This window comes from Bradysia coprophila, chromosome II (genome assembly GCF_014529535.1).
Source record: "Bradysia coprophila strain Holo2 chromosome II, BU_Bcop_v1, whole genome shotgun sequence".
NCBI classification, from domain to species: Eukaryota; Metazoa; Arthropoda; class Insecta; order Diptera; family Sciaridae; genus Bradysia; species Bradysia coprophila.
Genome location: NC_050735.1, coordinates 3,554,151 through 3,573,811, shown reverse-complemented (window position 1 = coordinate 3,573,811; position 19,661 = coordinate 3,554,151). Strand labels below are relative to the sequence as shown.

General features: G+C 36.4%; 4 protein-coding genes across 5 annotated transcripts in view; 1 reads left to right on the top strand and 3 right to left on the bottom strand.

Annotated features, from left to right (window-relative positions):
- Positions 1–3,414: 3,414 nt before the first annotated feature.
- On the bottom strand, positions 3,415–6,235 carry LOC119066574 (histone deacetylase 6-like). Its single transcript, XM_037169128.1, is given in 10 exon segments — positions 3,415–3,808; positions 3,891–4,041; positions 4,097–4,366; positions 4,430–4,735; positions 4,805–5,065; positions 5,067–5,119; positions 5,184–5,453; positions 5,511–5,705; positions 5,768–5,948; positions 6,013–6,235. Coding segments are annotated over 10 exon segments (2,196 nt in total). The 5' UTR covers positions 6,135–6,235; the 3' UTR covers positions 3,415–3,421.
- A 2,908-nt stretch (positions 6,236–9,143) lies between these two features.
- Positions 9,144–11,976, bottom strand: LOC119066650 (polypeptide N-acetylgalactosaminyltransferase 1-like). The gene is made up of 8 exons (XM_037169225.1): positions 11,475–11,976; positions 10,646–11,212; positions 10,390–10,586; positions 10,118–10,295; positions 9,872–10,049; positions 9,674–9,813; positions 9,381–9,617; positions 9,144–9,313 (listed from the first exon to the last, which is right to left on the bottom strand). Exons 1-8 carry the CDS (start codon positions 11,607–11,609, stop codon positions 9,191–9,193), a joined length of 1,755 nt encoding a protein of 584 aa, XP_037025120.1. The 5' UTR covers positions 11,610–11,976; the 3' UTR covers positions 9,144–9,190.
- A 1,935-nt stretch (positions 11,977–13,911) lies between these two features.
- LOC119067029 lies at positions 13,912–15,330 on the bottom strand. The gene is made up of 2 exons (XM_037169766.1): positions 15,058–15,330; positions 13,912–14,947 (listed from the first exon to the last, which is right to left on the bottom strand). The coding sequence occupies exons 1-2, from the start codon at positions 15,234–15,236 to the stop codon at positions 14,038–14,040; spliced, it is 1,089 nt and encodes a 362-aa protein (XP_037025661.1). The 5' UTR covers positions 15,237–15,330; the 3' UTR covers positions 13,912–14,037.
- A 1,945-nt stretch (positions 15,331–17,275) lies between these two features.
- The window catches only part of LOC119066458 (neurobeachin-like protein 1), a 51,203-nt gene continuing 48,817 nt past the window's right edge, over positions 17,276–19,661 (top strand). For both annotated transcript variants that reach the window (XM_037168974.1, XM_037168967.1), the window contains exon 1: positions 17,276–17,449. In XM_037168974.1, coding sequence (XP_037024869.1) covers positions 17,372–17,449 — 78 coding nt within the window. In that variant the 5' untranslated portion in view covers positions 17,276–17,371. The remainder of the gene's footprint in view (positions 17,450–19,661) is intronic.

Here is a 19,661-nt window from a genome sequence, read left to right as displayed (position 1 = left end):
AATACATAGCTCATACGAGTTTGATTGGTTGATTGAAAATCTTGCTGCAAATTTATAAGAAACATAAGAACTCAAAGATCATTCGGTCTTACGTTCAAAGATTTTTTGAAGAATTTTGTTGTAATGTATAGAGTAATCGATATATTAATGTTCTAAATTTGACAATTTTTTTAGGAATACAGCATATGTAAAAATAAATTAGGATCAAATGTAGGCATTTGTATCAGTGATGCTTCGGAAGTTCAACAATGAAAATGATCAAAAAGATATTGAAAAAAATTATCAGTCAAGGGACCTGACCCGCCCAAAAGGTGGGACCTAGTTTCATGGCGAGATGAAAAATGCACTTCATCTCTCGTTACGGTTTTATTGGATTTCCATACGAGGCTACTAGGCCCGAAGTGTTTCTTTTTCGTATATTTAAATGAAATTTATCTGGTTTTGGTTGCTTTATCAGTCTTGCCCAGTTTATTTAAGGCTCAAGAACATTTTCTGGAAATCCATCAACAGAGTTTCCCTTTGGACTGTACAAAGCAACAAAAACACCATAATCGTTCACTCGAGCATAGCCAAAGCCGCATTTCGTCGTATTTTTCCAGACCATTTGGGTAAAGTTCATAAATCGGGGCATGGTTCCGTAGCTATTTCGGGCGTAATCGTAGTCGTAGGACTCAGCACTGCTGTACCAATCATTACAAGACAGCACTGCAACTTGGGTGCTTTTCAAGTTTCTTCCAGTTATGCTAGTCAGATTTTCTCCGGCATCTTTTTGGTAAGGACAAGTGAAGTCTATATCTCTCCTCCTTGCATAGTAGCCAGCACATTTCACTGCCACCGAGTTGAGCTAAAATTGGTACAAAATCCACCACGAAGCTTCTGTTTATTATTCCAATTAGAATTAGTTAAATACAGAAACTGGACATGTCGAATTAGTGACTTCGAAGAAAAATGAAATTTCATTCAGTCTCGAATACACTTCGGATATATTTTTGTTTTCACAAAAAATGTACTTGCAGCACCCTGAGAAAATAAAATTTTCGCAAGAAGCACACCGTTGACACCTGCGATAATTTAATTTTCGTTTTCACAGGGTTTCGCAAGTATTAATATATTACGTACCTGCGGGAAAATTTGCCTACTCAGGAGGATGAAGTTTCCAGAGCCGAAGGCGAGTAATATAATCCCCAGAGTGAGTAAGCAAATTGTCTCGACATAAGGTACTATTATGGACATCGTCGGCAAGTTGAAACGAAGCTATATCAACGAAATTTCATTCTTCTTATAATTCGCTTGTGTAACATATCCCGTATTTTTCCATTAAGCTATTCATTTATACAAGCGGTTGCTACCTCATTGTCCATCCGTAGCGCTGGTGAATGGTGTATTCGACGATACTTATTGTGTATTTTCAATGCTTCGATCTGATAAGCTGTAATTTACGGATGTTGTTAAACGTGCCGTTTTGTCAATTTACCAAGGGCGAATAAGTGCGAAATAAGAAAATATTCGGATCGTAAAAATTGCAAGTGATCCCGATGCTTTCTTTGAGTATTACCTTCTTTGGTGAAGCAAGTATGTAGAATGCTGATGAATGCGAAGAGCACAGCAGGAAGATAGAATGATTTTTTCATGATTGTTGGCTTTAAATCTTACTTCAGGGTGAAGATGATCCGCCCAGTTTCTTGTTCACTCAACTAATGTAGCCGCTGATCGATTAACTTTATTTATAGAACCCTATAAACAGTTCAAATAACGCCTTTTATTTCGATAGGAGTTACAAGTGTTCGTGTCATCATGACACATTTTTACTCGAAGCAGCAAAAAATGTGAAAGCTCATAGCACTGTTCCCAGCATTCACACAGATAATTTTCTGAGGCTGATGAAATCACAATGTCTCTTGTAAAATGACTTCTTCTAGTTGGACGAGTTAAAGCGTACAAGGTACTTCCAAGGTTACATAGGTATAGACAAGTAACCTCGGAATTTTTATTTCATTTATCGGTTCATTAGAAACTGTAGTAAGAGTTGCGGGAAAACAGAAAAAGTAGGAAAATATGCAGTTTTTCTTGCCTTCTCGCCAATAGCTAATGTTGAATGTACAAGCTCGATGTTCTTAAGAATGAAATATTTTGTTTCGTCTCTTCAACGAGGGGTAACTCACTTCTAGATTAAATGGATTAAATGGATTAAATGGTATTAAATGGATTTAATGGATTAAATGGATTAAATGGATTAAATGGATTTAATGGATTAAATGGAATAAAAATTGGATTAAATGGATTAAATACGAAAAAACTTCATTTTACAAAATACTGTAAAAGTCTTAAAAATTGTTGATTTTGATCGAACCACGTACTACAACTCATACTACAATGTTAAAAAGCGAAAAAAATCCACTTTTAGGAGTTTTTGGTGTAAAGTGGATTAAATGGATTAAATGGATTAAATGGATTAAATAAATTTAATACCATTTTTACCAAAAAAAAAATTTCTATACCTCACGAGTACTTAAACGCCCTGGAGATCGTGCAGATCTAATTTTCGTAATTAGTTTACAAATTTTTAAGGTGGGCAGCCTAATTATTTCGGTAAAACTAATTTTTTTTTTTTTGGATTAAATGGATTAAATGGATTTAATGGATTAAATGGAAGTGCGTCACCCCTCGCTCTTCAATACCTTTCATTTAAAAGATCACACCTGATCGCAACTGATCGACAAACACAAACCTGACCTAATTTAGTTATTTGGATTTATCTCGTCAATTCCTTTCATTTGATGTATCTGTATTTGTAAAACATCCAGAGATATGCTTGAAAAACCAGTGAAAAACAGGCATAACGAAACAAAAATACTTTTTTGGGAGCTTGACTTCAAATTTCTGTCGCTGTTTCGGAGCACTTCTTTTTGAGTCTCAACAACGTGTTTACGCCAGAGAAAGTTAGGTGGGCACGCAAAACAGAGGTAAACAACGTAAAATTAATAATTTCCTGTTTTCCCGTACCTCCCTATAATTTTCTAATAAAATCAATCTAGGAAAGGCAAACAACGAATGTTTAGAAAATACGCTCGCACAAAATTATTTATTGTGAAATCGTTATAACAGTGCTTACACTGAGAAAAACGTTGACAGTTCTGTCATATAAAAATCACATTACCTGACTGGTAATGCTGTTTTTGTATGAGAAATTACATTACCTGGGGAAAGATTATCTGTCACAGGTAATAATCTGAAAACTTTTTTGTCAGTGTAGATTGTTACAATTTATATGCAATAAGTGAAAACTATACTTTACGTATAGTTTCCACTTAAAAAAGAGCACTCCGTTTAGCCTCCGTTTACATGACAGTTGTAAAATAGAACAAAAGAACTGTCACTTAAACGGAGTAAAAAATTGAAATAAATTCAATTTCCAAGGGATTTATGCGGATGGCAACATTTTATTAAATTTCAACGACTTCCAATTGTTCTGCTGAATCGTCAGGACACTTTGAATAGTCTCGATATTGTTCAATTTCGTGTCGGTTTGTCTTTTTGGCATCGGTAATGGATTTCCCAATAATCCATTGATGCAAGTAGATGTTGCACCACATTCACCTTTCAAGAAAAGGATCACTTTTCCATTGGCCAAAGCCGACAACCAATGTGCTAAATAGCCGAATATTTCAGCTGAAATATTTGCTTCGAAAAGTTCTTTGATTGCATCAAAATCTGCAGAAACCAAAACCAATTCTGGATTGAATTCATAAGCAATAGGCATGATTATTCGTTGAAATGCTGCCACATAATCGGAATCACCGGCTGTTTCCTTTAGAGAAAGATATTGGGCGCATAAAATAAGAGTAGCAGAGGCTGAAGGTGTGACCTGTCTAATTTCAAGGATGACTTACCTTGTTCATAGGAACACTAACACCCTTGTCACTTCCCACAGTATCCTCAGCATCGACAAGATCCAAGGACATACATAAAATGTTTCCGCTAGGATAAAGTTGCGTAACGACATTCTGGTAGGTGATCTTACACAAGTCAACAACCAATACTCTGAAAATTTTTGATTAAAATTTCTATCGTTGATTGATTCGGCGAACGAGCTAACCTTTTCAGACCGTGGACCTCAGTGGCATATCGCGTTGCTAATGCAATACTATCTGCGACCATACCTTCACCAAGCTCCATATGAATTCCATTCAAGTATTTTTCTTCGAGAACATTACGCAACAGTTCCAATGCTGGTGCAGATTTAGACGAAAAATTTAATGAAGTTAAAGGGTTACGACCTTCTTCCGGTTGATATAAACTATTCAACAAATGATGTTCCAACAGAAATTGCTCGAAATCTCCCGTCCTTTCGGAAGTGTTTAGTGAGCTGCGTGAATAGGTTTTAATTCAACAAAATTCAGACTCAAATAAAATCAAAGAATTGACTCACACTACGAAGCAGCATCGGTTTAAAGGTTTACCGAGATTGGTGACACTCTTCAAGTATTGAAGATGTTTGTTGATCTTGTCCTCATCCTCTTTACTCCGAGTTTGATTGGGGAAAGCAAAGCGTGTATCATAATAAACGCAATTGTGCCAACGATTGAGTGCTTTATCGTCGATGAATTTTTGAGTAACTTCATGAATATCAGATTGATCGCCCATTGGGGCCGTAGGACTATATTCTTTGTGAACTTGTAAAGATGACCAGTATGCTTTGTGTGAATGAGTGCAATTCAAAATGCTGTCTCGTACACTTAAATAGAGGTAAGGAACTCAAAGATGAAACTACATCGTATAACATCTTCATGTTGGCTTCATGTACCTGTCGCTCGGCTCATCCAACATTTCTAGAAGTGGACACGGATCACCCAACAATGTTTTCAGTGTAATTGCTGCACCTTCTGCCAAAGATTCCAGATTATACCCACCTTCTAGGAAGGCAGCAATCCTTCCGTTAGCAAGAGCCGCTAATGGTGATACTAAATGTGCATAACATGCGGGTGTTATTTCCATCTTTCCCTTGAATAAATTTTAGTCGATGAAAATAGCGAGTCTTCTAAAATTAATGACAACGCACTATTGCACACCCATAAGCAGAATCATATCCTGCAGATATTAGAACTAATTCAGGCTGGAACTGTGGATTTTTTTTCATTTATAAAATGACTTTGTATTGAAGATGAACTGTTATTGTCACCTACTTCAGTAGCCACTGGTAAAAGAATCTGCTGCCATATGGCCAAATAATCTGAATTTGTCATTCCGCTTTCGTTCAATGCCACGTTGAAATTAAAACCGGTCCCTCTTCCCACACCCACACAATCAAAATCGGATTCACGTAGGCCTGGGAAAAATGTCCCATAGTCGAATCGATGAGTGGAAAAATACAAGACTCGAGGATCGTCATAAAATAACTGTTGAGTACCATTACCATGGTGGACATCAAAGTCAACAATCAGGATTCGGTTCACCTAGAAAAGAAGATAGAAGAAAAATGGAGAAATGGAGATTGTTGAAACAGAAAGTACGCCATGGTTATTGATGGCATGCTGGGCAGCAATTGCAATGTTGTTGAAAAAGCAGAAACCATCAAATTGTGATTCCATTGCATGATGACCTGGCGGACGAATAACAGCCATGCCATTCTGTATTTCACCTAAAATTATTTTATCCACCAATTCGACGGCACAGCCGACTGCTAACATTGATAACTCAAACGTAGACTATGGAGTTAGACACATGAATTAATCGAATGTTACCACCTACAGTTACAGGATTTGTATACCGGATGAATGAATATGCTATAATGAGAAGACATTTCTTCCAATTTGTCTTCGTCAGTTTCACCATCAAATGCTTTCAATGCGTCATAATGTTCACGAGTATGCTTAAGGAGAATTTCGTTCAGTGTAGCCGGCCGGGACGGTATTGAATGACAACGCTCAATAAGTTTTAATTCGTCGCATCTGAATATGAAGGAGCGATGCATAAATCAATCAATAAATATCAAACAATAATTTTGATCCATACCGAGCTAGTATTCGTGTAAATCGTTCCGGGCATTCTGGATAACCACTATTCCAAAGACAACGATGTTCGGTCATACGGAAGTCATAGATCAGACCGGTTTTTCCTCTCTTTAAATTCATCATTAATTTCTTGGTTTGTTTTCTTTTTTAAATACAACAGGTGCACCAGAAGATTCACTTCATTGTCTTTTCACAACTCAGTGCCGAAAACTAAAACTTTTGTTCCGTTTATATTGAAGAACGTTTTTTGAATAAACAAATATCTAATTTTAATGGTTCAGATAAGAAAACGAGCCATCAGAACAGTCGGAGCGTTTGCTGCGACTGAGCCCCGTACAAACCCGTATATATATTGCGTACGTGACCCTAGTGCGTCTGTCACCCTACTTTTACCGTAAGCCTATTGCGCCGGTTAATGTAGTTAAAGTAAAATTATTATGTAATATATACATCTTACAAATTGCGCATAGCGCAATTACGAAGCCCCGTACGACGTTCCTTTCAAATGAAACAAAAATTTCAAATCGCCCTAAAATTTTATTTTTTCGAAGGGCCTAGTATCGGCCTCAGTCCGAGGACCCAAATTTAAAATTTTTTTAACTACATTCTATTCGGCCTTTGATTACCTTCCAAATGAAACAAAAATTACGAAAAACGGATGAAATTTGCTCGAGTTATATGTAAAATACACATAGGGCCCTAGTAGTGGCCTTAGTCCAAGGACCCAAATTTAATTTTTTTTCAACAACATTCTCTTCGGCCTTTGATTACCTTCCAAATGAAACAAAAATTACGAAAAACGAATGAAATTTGCTCGAGTTATATGTAAAATACACATAGGACCCTAGTATCGGCCTCAGTCCGAGGACCCAAATTTATTTTTTTTTTCAACTACATTCTATTCGGCCTTTGATTACCTCCCAAATGAAACAAAAATTACGAAAAACGGATGAAATTTGCTCGAGTTATATGTAAAATACGCATAGGGCCCTAGTAGCGGCCTTAGGCCAAGGACCCAAATTTAATTTTTTTTTCAACAACATTCCATCCGGTGTTCGATTATCTTTCAAATGAAACAAAAATTACGAAAAACGGATGAAATTTACTCGAGTTGTATGTAAAATACACATAGGGCCCTAGTAGCATTTCACTTCTAAGGCCCTAACTCACGGTCCACTCAGCCGATTTTAAAACACTTTTTTTTCCTGGATTGGTATTGACAATACCTATCATTTGCCGTGTCATTTACATTTCCATCGTTTATTTTGCCATAAATATCACCAAAAGACCTTAAATCACTTAGGTGGCCCTAACTCACGAAGGGCCGACCCGAATATGCCCATCTTCGAACTTAGCCTCACTATTTCGACTATCTTTCAGGAATTTTTTTTTTTTTTGAAATCGGATTTGATTTACTCAAGATATCGACGTGACAGACGGACAGACAAAATTTTTATTGCAGATTCGTCATCTATGAACATAGGCAAACACTTTGCCCTTACCGTCCGCTTCGAATTCCATCAATTACATACGGCATCGTAATCCTATAAGCCCCTTTGTACTTCGTACGGGGCTAAAAATATTTGTGTGCGATGAGATAAAAGTACTCCGAAACCGAATTTCGAAATATTTATTCAATTCAGATAACTTATACGCGCACGAACTATTATAATGGAAGTGATATTGCGAAGCTTTTTATTATCAAATGTCTCGTAAATTTTAAAATTTTCATTCTTATCACAAAATGGGTACTTTCTACACTGATTTTCTTACAACTTCTACAACTAACTTTTGAGGTCAACGACTTTCTACTCAATTAATTTTAGGAGTTTAATTCTTATATCTAACTCTAACTTATAAGACGCACAACCCGGCGTAGAACAGATTATTTACTGATTGCTTTCCAATATTTTTATTTTGTAGTATTTATCAAGGGACCGTCCACAAATTACGTCATGCCATAAGAAGTAGGGAAGTATAAAGAAACTCTTCTAATAAATTTAAAACTTTTTTTTCGTAACGGTGGGGAGGTAAAGTCTAAAATTCAATGAAATTGATTGAATATATTTGTGAACGACCCCCAAGTCAAAAAGAGTGTAGAAGATTACATAGGTGATAAATTATCACTGATAATGTGTGCTGAAATTTTTGACAGGTGTTGTTGCGTAGAGATGTCGTCTTTCTTTCAAAATAGGGCCAGCACCATTTTTCATGTTATGATTTCGAGTCGTACTAGGATTCCTATAGTCTAGGAAGCAAACTGAGAAAACATACTTCAGTGCGTGTGCTTTAGCTAGACATTACTTTCAAAAGAAAGTGTAATGTGCCTATAGTCTACAAACAATGTCTCTTCCTTTTGAAGCTAATATTTGTTAACAGTATTCAGTTAAGGAATATAAGCAAAGGTTTGCACATATGTTTGAAAGTGAACAAATGAAAGTTTTTTTGTCTGATGGCACGGATTCGTTGTTTATGTGCTGAATGCTTAGCATTCGATTCAACCACATATAATTGATGACTTAGTCGTCTGGTGGTGAAAATTCAACAAAATGTAGATACATTGCGCTTCGTATCTATAGAAGAATCAACCTTAGTCGCATATGTGTGGCTTATGAAGGTTTTAAAAAACTTTCATTTGTTCACATCTAACATATGTGCAAACCTTTGCTTATATTCCTTAACTGAATACTGTTAACAAATATAATGGCCAGTTCATCTCGCCTATGCATGTGCGACATATGCGAGCATGAACTGGCCATTAGCTCAAGTGGTGGCTTTTGGTAAAGAAACCACTAACTGGCCACGAGTTAGCAAATTTGAGTTGGAATTTCATTTCGACTATGATTCGCTAGACTTGTTCGTGCGCAAATCGGTATAGTGTTCTTAGGGCATTGCATCGAGTACCACTGTCGCCATGGCCTGATGAGAAATGGTATTTTTGAACTGCAGATTAATGCAAAACGTCGAAAGACGTATTTAAATTTTCTCTCAGATCGAAACAGTGGTCGAATGTTTATGTTGAGGAATATGAGTCTTCCTCTGGAGCGACACTCATAAGACTTAAGTGATAGATTAAAAGCAATTTTCATTTAAAATCTAAAAATTGTACGAAATTTTTAAAGTTTTACTCCTTCATATGACCAACGTGCAATAAATAGAAATACGTTTCCTCGATGGTCTTACAATGTTGAGGTAATGTCCCAATTAAAATTTTCATTGACTGTATCACATTGTCCTAAGATCACCTCAGTTTTATTAGCCTGCATACAATAGCCACTAGCAACGTGCACCATCCACTTTTTCTGTTCAACAGAAGAACATAAATTGTTTGAAATACTCGTAGATAGTACGTCTCGCTTGACTGTTTACCTCTTTGTCATACTTCCAATATTGTGACTTGTGGTTTACGCATCTTGCTACTATAACTGCGTCGAGCTTATTACTTGCACCAACACATTGCTCACTATTTTGGGTAGCAATCATTCGATTTTTAGCGAAAGCAAACATCTGATTTCCACCTCGCCCGTGACAATCATACATAGCCAGTGTAGTATTATCACTGCCATAGTGAATGTCAGCACATTTCTTTTCCGATAAACTTTTTATCTGCAAAGGTGGTTCGATTAGCCATTTTCACTGATTGTGAGTGTTGCTTGATTTACCTCACCAAATCTGAAAAACTCCAGTAGCATGTTACTCTCTGGATAGACGTTCTCTAAGAACCAGCGAAAATTCTTACATTTCAATCGGTTTTTTATTTCGAAACGATCAGTTAAGTCACCTGTTGATACATTTCTGTGTCCTGAAATAAGTGTTTCATTAATCGATTCGAAACATCAGTTCTCTGGTCCCATTTATACCAGGTGTAACAGCATAGTAAAGATGCTTTAGGTCACTCATCCAAACTTCAACTACTCGTACACTATTTTGAGCTATTATTGCATTTGCATCACCTCCAAACGAATATGTTGACCTTCGATATAGGTGACCGATCCGCGAACACGGCACTACTTCCATGGATCCTCCGCATTGCCATACCTAAGATGTGAAAAGAATTAACTTTTTATAAAAGAATTCCTTACAAAGTAACTGCGTGGCGGGTGTACTCTGAGAGACATTTCAATATTTTCCGAGCCCCAGATATTCATTCCTGCGTCATATGCACCGATTTCAAAGAAAAATTCGCGATCCACAGCAAATGCACATCCAACTAAAGTTGCAGTTCTAATCGTAGCTGTTTGATCGTAGTGCGTTCGAATGAGTTCTCTCTTAGGTATGGCCATCCTATCATGAGTGATTCGGGACAGTAAAAATTGAAGGTATGTATTAGAGACTATGCAGTCTGTGCTAATTAGTGTGAGGATAGTCAGTTAAATACCAAGTAAATCCTAAGGTCCAAGCAAATCCGTTAATAAAAGTTTCTGTATTAAACTCATATTTCATGTCATCAGAGGAAATGCCATCGATTAAGGGAACTGATATGACGGAACGATCGCTTGCAATACGTGAGAGTAATGGCTGCAGCCATTCTCGACTGCATTCCGTGTGAGCATCGAGAAAAATCAGGACACTGCCCTATAAACGGACGGGTAATAGACTATTGGAAATCGAAAAAATCAGTGCGATCAACTAACCTTCGCATTTTGTGCTCCAATCAGCCGAGCTCTGATCAGGCCTTCACGTTTTGATGTCCGAATAATTCTAATATGAACTGGAAGCAATTCAATGTAATCATCCAATGGTCGTTTCAGAAACGACCAAGTGCTCAAATCATCAACGAGAACGATTTCCTCAATCAGTTCGATCGGTGAACGGTCAATTACACTCCAAACCGTTCGCAATAGCGTCGTCCAAGCTTCGTTATGAAATATTATTACAACGCTGGCTTTTGGCAATTTTTCCGGATAGGTCAACGTTTTACATTCCTCACGCCTTGGATCGGGTAATGTGCGATGCAACGACATCATATTCGATGCCAATAGATTGTATTTTTGTTCGTTATGCAATCTGTCCATCAACTGTTTCAAATTAGCGGGCGGAACGAATCCAGATCCGTTTTCGCCGACTCCATGCGGGTGGAAATTTTTTGACATTTGCCGTTCACTCCAAATGTACAGATCGGATGTATTATAGTGTTTAGGAATGTTAAAAGGCCACTCCGAACGTCGGTCGTCATCGTAATAGGTCGGATATTTTTTTGTCTAACAAAAATCGTGGGAAATTGCAGTTAAAGTCAACCAAATTTATGTTGTTCTACCAGCTGATCCAAACACACTGATTTTTTGTAATTATATGGATGGAATAGTCAAAAGTACGCGTTTGTTAGTAGTAAAGCAGTTAAAACACATATCAGCCACCAGTGTGTTTGTACGAGTGGATCAGCTGGTAAAACATTTCGAATTTCGATAGAAGTTCGGTTGACTTGAACTGTATGTCAAACAAACAATTTCAACAGATTCTTACCTTCAAATGCATGAGTTTCCTGTGACTCTTCCCTTTTGTGTCACTAAAATTAACATTGTAACATAAGAAGTATAAACACAAACTTATCATGACTCCTACAGCACAAATTAACAGAACGATCCTCGGTGCCTTCATTTAATTAGAACATGCATGAAATCAGATTCAGACTAATGATGACGGCTTATGATGAGCGTTCATCGCGTAGAAGACCAGTCCACCCATAATTACGTACAGTCATTGATCACGGTAAGCACTTCATTATACAAAATTTAAAAAATCAATTAAATTTGTATTAGAAAACCAATTTGTCAAACGATAAAATCTCTTTGATAAATTTTTTGTTTGTAAACACCAACCGTATAATTATATTGTCAACGAGTGTTCATCGCATACAAAAAATGAGTGCCGATAAATTCTTTGTATAGCAAATTTTGTATGTGAAACCTTAATGTTGAATTACGACAAATTGGCGGTGGTCAATACTCTCCCTAGCAAACAAACTTCGTTTTGACACTGTCAAAATATGCCATTAATTGTCATTAATGACCACTCGTTCAAATCTAACGGTCGGTCAGAACTCAGAACGTATACCGATTCGATTTAGTCGAATGAATGACCAGATCAGATTTCTTAGGCCATAAACAGAGTCATAAACATCAATAGACAAAGATTTGCATGACATTGACACGACGTAGCCAATACAATGCAATGGAGGAAAAGTAAGCCTTCACAGACGTTTGGGTTTGGTAAATGTGACAAAATGTTTATCACACTTTGTCAATTCCACGAAAATTATCGTGCTCAAATTTATGTATTGGAGGATATGTAACCAAGATATAGGCGCACGCCATTAACAGAATCCTACGTGCAGACGGCTTGAAAATTATGAATAAAATCTTGTTGCTAAGACGTTCTGCGCACCCGACTTGTTGCCAAACTCACATCTGGTGTGCTCAATGAAAGTATACTCTATAGGTCTAGTCTAATGTCAAAATTTGTATGGAGCGGAGGAAATATTGATTTCATATAAACAATCTCACCTTCCAATGAAAATCATTGAAAGGTGAGTTTTTTTTATATGAAATCAATATTTCCTCCGGTTTGTATGGATAGACTATACCTGGTTTGTATTTACATTACGAAAGCTCCCCATTTACTAACTAGCTATCAAAATAACTATTATCTACTGTAATGTCAAAATATTCATAATTGGTACACCTGTTTCAGTATCGACATTTACACTCTGACAGGTCCGTACGCGAATCTAACATTTACGCACGGATTCTATCAACGAACTTCAAGCATGAGTGGTCCCCTAAATAGGATATTGATACTTGACAGTGTGTCATCCACCTGTAAAATAAACGTAAAAAGCCATTTCATATAAAATAGTTATATTTTTGGCAGCTGTCGACAATGATCACTTTTGCTTGAAGTGCATTGATTCTATTGCATGAAAATAAAGAATTTTTTGGCTGGAAAAAGGAAGTGACTAATCGATTTTTTTCGCAATATTTTGTCAAATATCAGCAGAAACACGAAAAATAAGAATTGGGCATTTCCAAAATATTGCCAAATTGAAAAGATTTTACAAAAAGCAAATCTATATTTTACCTTGAATTTCACACCCAAATCACTTTGAACTTAGTCGAATATGGTTTGACGAAGAAAATCGTCGTCAAAGTCGTTAATCGTAACATGAGTATTGTTTTTGAAACGTCAAATCACCAACACAAAAATTAAGTGTCGGTTGTGAAAATTGAAATAATTTCGGTGATTTCGATGTGATTTAATACAGATTTTGTGCGGAAATGTGTTTCTTGTGTGGTTTTAACAGTTCACTTAGCGGTTGACTTAAAAAATTCGTCAAAGCCACCAAAATGATGAAACATTTATTTTGACCAATCATGTAAACAAACAACAATATTGTCGTTTGGTGTGATGTGAGTTGCAGAAGAGGTGACCCAGTAGATATAAAATGTCGGCGGTAATCTTAAAAATTGCATTTTAGCGGAAACGCTTTAGTTTAAATGTGTGCACGTTTCCGGTAAAATAAATTAGTGCGAAAGCAATCACTTTTGAGGAACTTTACGATAACACCATTAGTTAGGGGTGGGTCACATTCCTTATTGATTAGTAAATGGGACTTTGCACAAGACTAGTTAGAAAAATAGATTTTTTTTTAAATTCGACGAGGAATGAAATTTGTTGGGTTAAGTTCGTTTATGGTTAACGGAGTTATCTATGAGTTACTCCAAAAAGAACTTTTTCCGTGATTCCTTGCTTCCAATGAACACAAAAAACCATTAGGATAAAGTAAGGCATAAAAAATGAAAAAGTTGAAAAAGAAATATTGAGAAAATACGTCGAGGGAGTTGACCCACCCAAAAGGTCGGGCCTACTTATGTCTAAATGTTGGAACAGAAAGGACAGCATCTCAGTTGAAATTTTTACTTTATTACACAAAATATTCAAAAAATAAAAATGATCGTGACTTCCACCAAATAACATAACATCTAGAGGCGTGCGGACGGTTAGTTTTCAATTTACAATTCCTCAAATCTCAATTTGTTTTTTTGTTTAGCTCGAAGACATTTTCGTGGAACACGTAACGAACTTCCATATTTTCTTCTTTTTCCTTCAATTCTGCCACCTTTTTTCGCTTCGATTCGGGATTAGTTTTTCTGACAATGTCATATTCCACGAACCAATTCATCATTTTGTAGACTACATTAAATTTGAATGCTCCGCTATATGTTATCAGCACAAGATTGTAGAGAAATGTCTCAAACCATGTTTTCAGCGGCACCTCCCTGTTGATTCCCAATATGCGAAACCAATATTTATTGGCCACTTGAGCAGTGAATGGCCCCAGCACTGACGACATCGACGTGAAAATGTCATCTGCCATTTTCGCGCCATATGAATTGGGATCCTGATTATCCAAAATCGGCCGATACACTTCATCGAATACCAAATGGCATAACTGTTGGGTTTTCTCGAAATTATCTGCCCACAGTGAAAACCTATCGTCAATACCGAGAAAATAGGATATGACTCGCCAGCAGTATACGATTTCATACAGCTCCTCGTTAGTAACATGATATAAGCCGCATGATTTCGGATACATCAGCATCAACCCATAGAAAGCCCATTGAGTGACGACCATATCATATTGAGAAACCCAAACGTTCGGTGCTACTGAAGTGGGCGTGGAATGTTTTTCCGCTGAAGCATTCATCACTTTGTTAATGTGACGATGGAATGATCTAACTGATTGAAGCGATTTGTATCCATCCGTTTCGGGATCGAAAATGTCCGTGGTTTGCCAGTGTCTAACATACAAAATCGTATCCAAGTATCGTGTGAAAAGGGCGCACACACTCTCCGATTTCTTAGTGTACAGTAATGGGGGCAAAATTGTTGGAAGTTGAACCAAATACGATAGACCTACAAGTCCCGAAATCGGTGGACTGAAATGGAATGAAAAGTGATGACATTTCGGTTTAAGGTGAAATCGGTGCACGATCAGTGAAAGTGAATTCACTTTCGTTGCACACGATAACACTGAATTGGCACGAACCTTGGTCTTATCTTAGCGAACAATGGTATACACGAGTTTACATAACGATCCCTATCTATCCAATCGGGCAAGTTAACCGTATCCACTTCCACAACACCGTGTACTTTTGCTGATTCATTTTTGATTCGATTCCACTTTTCAATAACATCCAAATCATAATGATTTGTTGACTTGACCATTTTCTCAACCAAAACAATTCATAAAAATGCGGAGAGGTATAGAACTGCGAAGCAGCTTTCGTATGACTGAATATAAGGTTGATGAAAACAACACAAGCACAAACGAGACGACCTTGTTGTTGGAAAAAGATTGAGTAAAAATGTGTGCATATTATTATGAGCTAAGATAACGCAATTCAAGCATCAGTGGTAGTCTAAATAGAGTATTAAAACGGTACAGTGTTTCAAATAAATTTTGTCACTGTAAAAAAGTCTCAAAAATGTTTTCATACAAAATAGTTTCTTTTTGGCAGTTGTCACTCGAAGCACTTTTGCTTGAAGCGCGTTGACTTAGAGCAAAAAAGCGATCAACAAGTGGCCGTTCATATGAATATACCAATTAATAGAGAGACTTGCGAACGATTACAACTCTCAACAGAGAGAATGCGTGAAGACATTAATTTATGTTTTATTGAGTGAATTTAACGCATGTACGTTAGTATAGTTGCTTGTTATTCAGACCCGCACTGGTCATTTATAGAAATTTAATGGTTTTGAGGACCTTTTCACTTTATGCTCGGGTTTCGTCTATTGTCCGGCCCTGTGAATTTTATTCTTTGTAGACTAAAGAGTGATGAATAGATTAACTTTTGCGAACTATCAAACCCTTTCAGAATTTATTTTATTAATTGTAATAAAATAGCGATGCAAATAATTGTACTGATTTACGTGTGCATTAGGTTGTATACATTGTAATACACAATCGCAATATGAAGGTCAGCCACACTCACGAACTATGCCTTTTTACACAACAATTAAAGCAAAACTTGTTATATTATTAGTGTTAGAATATTCATTCACCAAAATATTAAGCAATCAGTAGACGTGTGTAGGGTATGGAGTTTTATGTATTATGAAACTGGTACAGCATAAAATTTGATGCTAAAATGAACGGTAATATGACAACGTGAACGCTACCAATACCATATATCCCTAAGCGTTTTTCGAAGGTATTTTTCTCTCACTTGGAACATGTTGGACGCTTAGTTCTATGAGAATTACTCTATGAGTAGTCCTGCGAAAGTTTCGAACTATCACAGCGCTGGTTCTAGCATGAACATAGAAAATATTCGGATGCTGATGAAAGCACAGTAGGCGTTTTTTTTGTACAGATAGACGACTTGTTATCGTTGTACAATACAAACAATCCTAGGATGTAGCTCTTATCACTAAAGCCTCAAAATTTAACACTTGTCAATTCAGAGTTCCTGCTAGGAGCAGTGCTGTTAAACTATTGAAATACGGTTCATCACGGAACACGTTATGAAAATTAATCACATGATGATTTTTCCAATAATATTTGCTTCCATAATTGTCAGCAGAACATTTTCACATGTAAGGACCAATCGATTTTAACCCTAAATATCCTAAATTCTAAACGCAACACCGTTAAAACTAGAGTCAGAACTGATGTTTTTATAGCTGCAGCAATGGATTCCATGAAGTCCGAAAATGTAATTTGCTTCTTAGTATAGCTTGAAGGACAAGCACATTTTGCTTCAGCCATTCTTTGTCTTCTCAAAATTTTATGAAGTTCCTCGAATTTCCCAAAAAACATCGGAAAATTCAAGAAAATATTTTCTCGAAAGAAGGTTCTGCCAGAAGCGAATAGTTTCGTCTCTGGTGTTAAAGTGAACTTTCAAACTTTCTCAAAATGCAAAGAGCATATCATTCTTGAAAGTGGTTGAGATGTAACAGTAAGGAGGGAAATCGCTAGAATATGAATATGAGATTGAAAAATCCGAATTTATATTCGAAGGAAATTAGACCAACTGATGTTCAACAGTCAGTCTAATACCAACCAGATCCCTTTCTAATCACAAAGCCGTTCGTAATCCCATCATTCCTTCAAAGAATTCGGTAATACTATACAAATATTTGAATATCGGCGGACTTATACATAAGTTCTTCCAATTGTCAACAGATGAGACACATCGCAATGAGTGTGATAGCGCCGTGTGTGTAGCGCTCTCACTGACAAATCTGTCATTTATATTTTATTGCAACAGTGTGTGTGAGAGTTAGTTTTGGACAGGTATTTTTCGGAATGTTTACAAAAATTTAATGGTCCAATGCAAAATTGTGCACAGTGAATAATGGAAAGTAAAACGGATGTATCGAAGAAGGATCAGAAAGACCAAATCTACAACCTATGGATAAAGTACACCACTAAGGTATTTGCATTGTGTCGAGACCGACTGTTTTGTTTGTAAATATTCAAACAACGTCATCCGCATACCTATCCATTTATTCATGTTAATGATTTTTATTGCCGTGTTTCGTTGATCAAATATAAATTAATTCGGTCGGATAAACAGATCGTAAACCCTACACGTAAACAGTGGATTATTCAAATTGGAAAAAATTCTAGCGAAAAAAAACCCAGATGTGTTTCGTCACATCCTTTTGTTCATGTCACATCGATATTAGTGTACGAATTGTCATTCTTATATAACCATCCCTTTTGAGACATTACCATTTGTTTATCCAGCACTTTCATCCAATTGGAATGAGAGTTCTTATCATGAATGGGATTTAATGTGGTGCCATCAGTTTTTACTGTCCATGTTATAAATGAATCATTGATCCAGTTAATTACTTTAACGTATGTGGAATTATAAATTTTGACCGTTGCGTTATACGGCAGGGGATAAACCACTATCAGATGTTCCATTCATGCGTTTTCATTCATGATTCATGTTGAATTGAAATCAATTTTTTTTTATCTCGTTCTGTCTACTTTTGTTGACACTTTTAAATTTAATAAAAAATGAAGTGGCAATTTCATCGCTAAATTAACAGGAAACTGAATTGAGGTTGTCTGTAAACATGGTAGAGACACATCCGATTTAAAAAATATGGATTTATATGTGGGGAGTGAAAGAAACTTTTGTTTGGCACATACACACCGAGCAAAAACCCTAGATAGGTTCGTCAACAAACAGTGCAATATGTGAAGAAAAAACACATATGTACTACCACGCCTCTCTGTCTGGCTACCCATATACACATTTTTCACTCACTTTTATTGATCTCTTGACGACAATAAGAACCGCATTGTAGATATCGATTTTTGTTGTTTTGTTTTGTTTCAAGTGCAAAAGAATTTATTGAACATTTTCGTTTCAATATAAACAATTGGGGTGGATGATAAACTTTTCATTGTTGCAAAGATTTACATTGTGATGACAGCAGGCCCGAACTGGTCATACGGTGAATTCGGTGGATTCCCGATGGGCCTTTTGGATTTTTGTATGAGAGTTTTTAATTTGTGGGCCTTTTTAAATTGAGTTGCATGAAGCCCCCGATGGGCTTTTTCGAGCCAGTCCGGTACTGATGTATTCAGGCGATTCCCGAAGAGCTTTTTGGATTTTTTTAAATTTTTGGCCTGTTTTTAGTTGTACATTTCATATGTAACCAGAGTTGGATCGGTTATCCGAAAAACCGAAAATTTCGGTTCGGATTAAACCGAACCGACAATTTCGGTTCGGATTGAACCGAACCGAGAATTTCGGTTCGGATTGAACCGAACCGAAAACTTTGGTTTTGTCGTAAAACAATATGAAATGAAGGCAGACTCGTCAAAATTGATTGATTTCATTATGAACTAAACAAAAAGAAGTAAATGTAGCAATTGCATGCGATTTTTGTGAGAAAACGAATTTGACAAGAACTTATGAGATTTTCAATTCTCAATAAAAGTATCATGCAATTGCTCCATTTACTTCTTTTTAGTTAGTTCATAATGAAATCAATCAATTTTGACGAGTCTGCCTTCATTTCATATTGTTTTACGACAAAACCAAAGTTTTCGGTTCGGTTCAATCCGAACCGAAATTCTCGGTTCGGTTCAATCCGAACCGAAATTGTCGGTTCGGTTTAATCCGAACCGAAATTTTCGGTTCGGTTTAATCCGAACCGAAATTTTCGGTTTTTCGGATAACCGATCCAACTCTGTATGTAACCCCAAGCGACTTTTTGAATTCAGTCCGGCCTTCATGAAATAGATTAACTATCTTGTTACCTAGTAAAGTTACTTGTTAAAAACAAAATTGTCAACTAAATTCATTGCAACACATCGCTATAAAAAAGATTATCTTAGTCGAAGCAAACAACCTACCAACCTGTGTCGTCATTTCTAAATAGTTTTCAATCTTATCAGAGGTTGTTTGACGACTAATTTGAAATTCGTAAATCAGATTATCTAGAGCAACTTAAATAGGTCTAGTCATGATTACAATAAAAAAATTCCATAATCACTCAAGAATGTTCGATATTGGAGGGCTACTTTTAATATATGGCGACATGCATAAATGACGTCCCCATTTCAGTGTTGACATACATTATGTAATATCGTCAATAATGGAGTTAAATATAAATTTTTGA

Bases quoted from the DNA above. Each gene is read 5' to 3' on its own strand.
- LOC119067029 (XM_037169766.1), bottom strand. From the start codon at position 15,236: ATGGTCAAGTCAACAAATCATTATGATTTGGATGTTATTGAAAAGTGG. The intron at 14,948-15,057 runs GTTCGTGCCAAT...ATTCCATTTCAG, and splicing joins TTCGCTAAGATAAGACCAAG to TCCACCGATTTCGGGACTTG.
- LOC119066650 (XM_037169225.1), bottom strand. From the start codon at position 11,609: ATGAAGGCACCGAGGATCGTTCTGTTAATTTGTGCTGTAGGAGTCATG. The intron at 10,050-10,117 runs GTACACCCGCCA...TTCACATCTTAG, and splicing joins ATATTGAAATGTCTCTCAGA to GTATGGCAATGCGGAGGATC. The intron at 9,814-9,871 runs GTATAAATGGGA...CACTTATTTCAG, and splicing joins TTACTATGCTGTTACACCTG to GACACAGAAATGTATCAACA.